The sequence below is a fragment of the Lygodium microphyllum genome, chromosome 19 (assembly GCF_053477565.2).
Source record: "Lygodium microphyllum isolate KBCC chromosome 19, Lygodium_microphyllum_v1.1.10, whole genome shotgun sequence".
In the NCBI taxonomy this organism is placed as follows: domain Eukaryota; kingdom Viridiplantae; phylum Streptophyta; class Polypodiopsida; order Schizaeales; family Lygodiaceae; genus Lygodium; species Lygodium microphyllum.
The window spans coordinates 58370036-58374106 of NC_141153.1; the positions used below are offsets into that span (position 1 = coordinate 58370036).

A 4071-nucleotide genomic window follows, 5' to 3' on the forward strand; every position below is an offset into this window, starting at 1 on the left:
ATGTCTGATTTATAAGCTGAGCATTCTAGTGATGTGAGTTGGGTACCTTGCAGAGTTGTGTTTAAGTAAATATAATTAAAACCAAACAACCACTGTAACACTGCCACCATGGTAGCTTCCTCGCCCTCACTGTAACAAAAGAACTCAACCCGAAAAGAGCTGGAGACGTATTGCTAATCACTAGGTACTGGGCTATCAGGCAATGAGGGTATATTGAATCTTGTAATCAAGTTTCTGCAAGTTACATATGAAAAGCTGCACTGTTGAAGATGCAGGGACTTCCTTAGCATTTCATTGTAGACATCACTCGAATATGTTAAGTACTATTGCCTATGCAAAGGTTCAGACTCTACAATATACCCTTATCGTAATGATGGTGAAAATCTAACCTTCATATGACTATCTGTATGTACAGAAAATGGCTATAAATGATAAGGCTTCTAAGCTTTGAGTATGTCTATATATCCTATGTTTATGATACTATTTGACATCCTAATCCCATCAGGTGCATTGCTAATTTTCATTGACTATGTAAATGTTCTGATTCTAAGAAAGCGCCTCTCTGAATTTGGCTCCAGATTATAATTCTTCAAGAGAAGTATGCATAAGGTTGCAGCTGTTGTCCAGATGATCCCATATTGATGCTGGGATCACATCCTCTCTCCGGTGTAAGAAGCTACTGCTGTCCATAAGTAAGCTATTGCTTTGATCATGTATATCAGCAGCTGCTGATTCCATGTCATAAGTCATCATGTAATCATCTTCTGTTGATGATAATGAGCCTTGCATGTGCAAGGCACTAGAGAATATCCCATTTATCTGATCTTGTTGCAGATCACTTGAGGCTGATGTCCAGTGATCCTTTGCATTTGCAGTATCTTTGATAAAGGGATCCATAGGTTCAAACTTGCTGCTCATCACACACTGATTATGCTTAACTTCATGATCACCTTGTCCATCAGCTGGAGAATCAATTATACCACATAACAAATTCAACAGGTCCTCGTCATTCGCAGGTGCACTTTGGATTTCACCCAATTTATTCTTAACATCCAGTAGTTGATCCATATCTGGTGGAATTAAATCCATAGTCTTTGATGTACTGGCTGTTGTAGTACTACTACAAGGAGATGACAAAGGGCTAATCAGACACTTAGCAGCATGATACTCACTGTCAGTTGTACTATTAAACTTGTCTAATTCAGCTGCCTGCAGTGCATTGTATATGAACAGAGGTTTGGCTTTGGCATCAAAATGTTTGGCATTTCGCAATTGATCTGCTGATGCTGTGCGATTCTTCTGTCTGATTATGTTGAGAGGGTAAGCCTTGTGATCATTCAGCCCACGCTTTGAAATAAGTGGGCCATAAGTGTAAGCGTTTTCTGATGTTCCAGATGGTGGAGACATCACCCCGACACTCTTTGAAGGTCTACCCCCGGATTGATTTGGAGTTTTAAACAAAATAGTACCAGTTCCATAATTTATACTGGGAGGGGTGTTAGATAAGTCCTGGCTTCTGGTGTGATTGATTTCCTGCAAAGGTAAGTGGGTCTGTGGATCAATGCCCATCTTTTGCAGCTTCTTTTTGAGATAAGTGTTCCAGTAGTTCTTAATCTCATTGTCTGTTCTCCCAGGTAACCTTGCTGCAATCATCGACCACCTGAATGCAGAGATCCCCAATTCCTTGTCAATTATTTGAGTTTACAGTAAATAGCTATTGATTGGTTGATTTAAGGGTAATAATTCTGTTCCAATCGATCATTAGGAATCTCAATGATCAGAAATGTTCACTCATCAATTCAAGGAATGCAATGGTTACTCATTAATCAGGTGTACAAAATAAATTTGAGAGATTGGCAGTAAGCTAGAAGTTCACCTATTTCCCAAAATGGAATGAAGCGTGATGATAATCTTATCTTCCTCCTCAGTGATATTACCTCGCTTCAAGTCAGGCCTGAGGTAGTTGATCCACCTCAATCGACAGCTCTTCCCACACCTCAAAAGACCTATGTCAGTCCCAGAACATCAGTTAAAAATGGGGATAACATCTTAAGAATGTGATGAATACATTCTGGCAGTGCAGTCAGATCAAGGTATCTCTAACCTTAAGAAAGCAACATAGTCCATATTTTGATTGATTCTGCGACAATGTACGATTGCTAGTGGAATATTCCACAGCTATTAGTGGCTTCAACTGCTAATGTAGTGAAGAGTACTAATGTGTAAAATGCTCAATCAATGAAAGAATGCCAGTCACATGAATCATCTAGTCTACACATCGATGAAACTATCAAAACTGATTAGTGGTTGGTTATAGGTACCGGCAGAATGATCACATTAATGATGCATATGACTGATGATGATACTAAACCGATTAGTGACTGACGAAGGTACTTACATAATCAGACAAACATAATGATGATAGAACAAACAAATCGATGAGTGATTAGTGTATGGATTTGTATATTGTGATGATTTACTACAGGCAGATTAATGACCAGTGATGTGCAGGTATAAGGACGTACCTGCTGCTTTGGGCAAGGTTCTCCATGAGCCAGCTTGTCCTTGATCAGATGTGATGTACTGGATTAAGCGCATGTCCTCCTCTGGGGTCCAGGGTCCTCTGTTCAGGCCCACCTTCTCACAGCAAGGAGCTCGCCCCATCTCTCTCTCTCTCTCTCTCTCTCTCTCTCTGTGTGGGAATTACAAGGCTGCAGCAGCTTGCAAACTACTTCTGTGCTTGTATTATCGCATGCGGGGATATAAAGGCATTCCTTACATGCAGTAGAAATGTGGCAATGATACAGGTAATAAAGACGGGAGTCAACCCATGTTCTTAGAATTATAATACGATGAAGCCTGAAGGGTATAACATATGTATGAGAGAGAGAGAGAGAGAGAGAGAGAGAGAGAGGTTTTGATTGATTTCAAATACTTGCAAAGCTGGGTGGCGTGGATGATGCCTAAACTCGTGCCGATACCATCATTCACGCGAGCGTCCCCCCTCTCTCTCATTCGTATAAATAGGATCTATGGTGGCTAGTCTAAATCTTTTTTAGTAGGCCTAGAGCGCCAAACGCCCAAGGCTTGGACATATTGCTCCCCCACATGCCCTCTCCCACTCCACCTCTGGCGTTCTCCTAATAGCTCCATCCCTCATTACATTACAATTAAAAATAAACGATCCCTAATAGTAGCCCCTAACCTCTAGAGGCTCTCTATTTCAGAAAACTTCTTGAGTCAATTTACAACCAAGATTTTGAGATATTGTAGCATATAGTGCTTGGGAGAATAGTCCTATTGCAGAGTACAAGACTTCAATCAAGGAAGTCTCTGAAGTTTAATCCCTTACTACCATCGATGAAGTCTCAAAAGTAAAGTATAATGAATCAGAAGCAGCTTGTCAACCCAAATGTGAGAGCTTCTAAATTTTTAGGGAGAAAGAAGGAAGATCTTGACTAGCATGTGACTTGGTTTGCAGACAAGGTGGACAACAAGTGGATTCAACCAATGTATGGAGATCAGCCACCTTGCGGGGAAATCCATGAACTAGTTTAGCAGTTATGGCATGGTTGCATTTAATACATATGAGGCATTGAGGACTACATTTTTAGGTAGGTTTAGGAAGGATAAAACTCATAAAGACATCTTAAGAAAGATTACAAAGACCAACCAGAATAACATGTTGGTTAAAGATTATGCTCAGAAGTTTAAGAATATGCTTAATAGGCTAGATGTTGTAGATGCACCATCACTAGAAATGCAGATTACTTATTTTATTAAGGGTTTGAGGGGTCAAATCTGGAACCCAATAACCAATGTGGAGCTTGGTCAGAATGATACATTAGACATGACACATACAAGTTGGCCAACCTGCACAAACTTGCAAAATCTCTACTTACTTCGGTGTGGCTAGGTAGTCTGAAACTATGTTCACATTAGACACGACTTATGCAAATCTACGAGGTAGTAGCTTTAGAACTAATGGTAGTCCATAAGCCATAAAAGCATGTGCCAACATAAGCTCGTCAACATAAAAGCATGTGCCACACCATGATTTGCTTAAGGGAT

At 40.2% G+C, this 4071-nt stretch overlaps 1 protein-coding gene across 1 annotated transcript; it reads right to left on the reverse strand.

Annotated features, from left to right (window-relative positions):
* Nucleotides 1-278: 278 nt before the first annotated feature.
* LOC148019918 (uncharacterized) lies at nt 279-2777 on the reverse strand. Its single transcript, XM_087700852.1, has 3 exons — nt 2526-2777; nt 1877-2006; nt 279-1660 (listed from the first exon to the last, which is right to left on the reverse strand). Exons 1-3 carry the CDS (start codon nt 2662-2664, stop codon nt 580-582), a joined length of 1350 nt encoding a protein of 449 aa, XP_087556978.1. The 5' UTR covers nt 2665-2777; the 3' UTR covers nt 279-579.
* Between the last annotated feature and the right edge of the window lie 1294 nt (nt 2778-4071).

Coding starts and splice junctions, on each gene's coding strand:
- LOC148019918 (XM_087700852.1), bottom strand. CDS start 2,664: ATGGGGCGAGCTCCTTGCTGTGAGAAGGTGGGCCTGAACAGAGGACCC. Junction 2,007..2,525: donor AACCTTGCCCAAAGCAGCAG/GTACGTCCTTAT, acceptor GGACTGACATAG/GTCTTTTGAGGTGTGGGAAG. Junction 1,661..1,876: donor CATTCCATTTTGGGAAATAG/GTGAACTTCTAG, acceptor CTCTGCATTCAG/GTGGTCGATGATTGCAGCAA.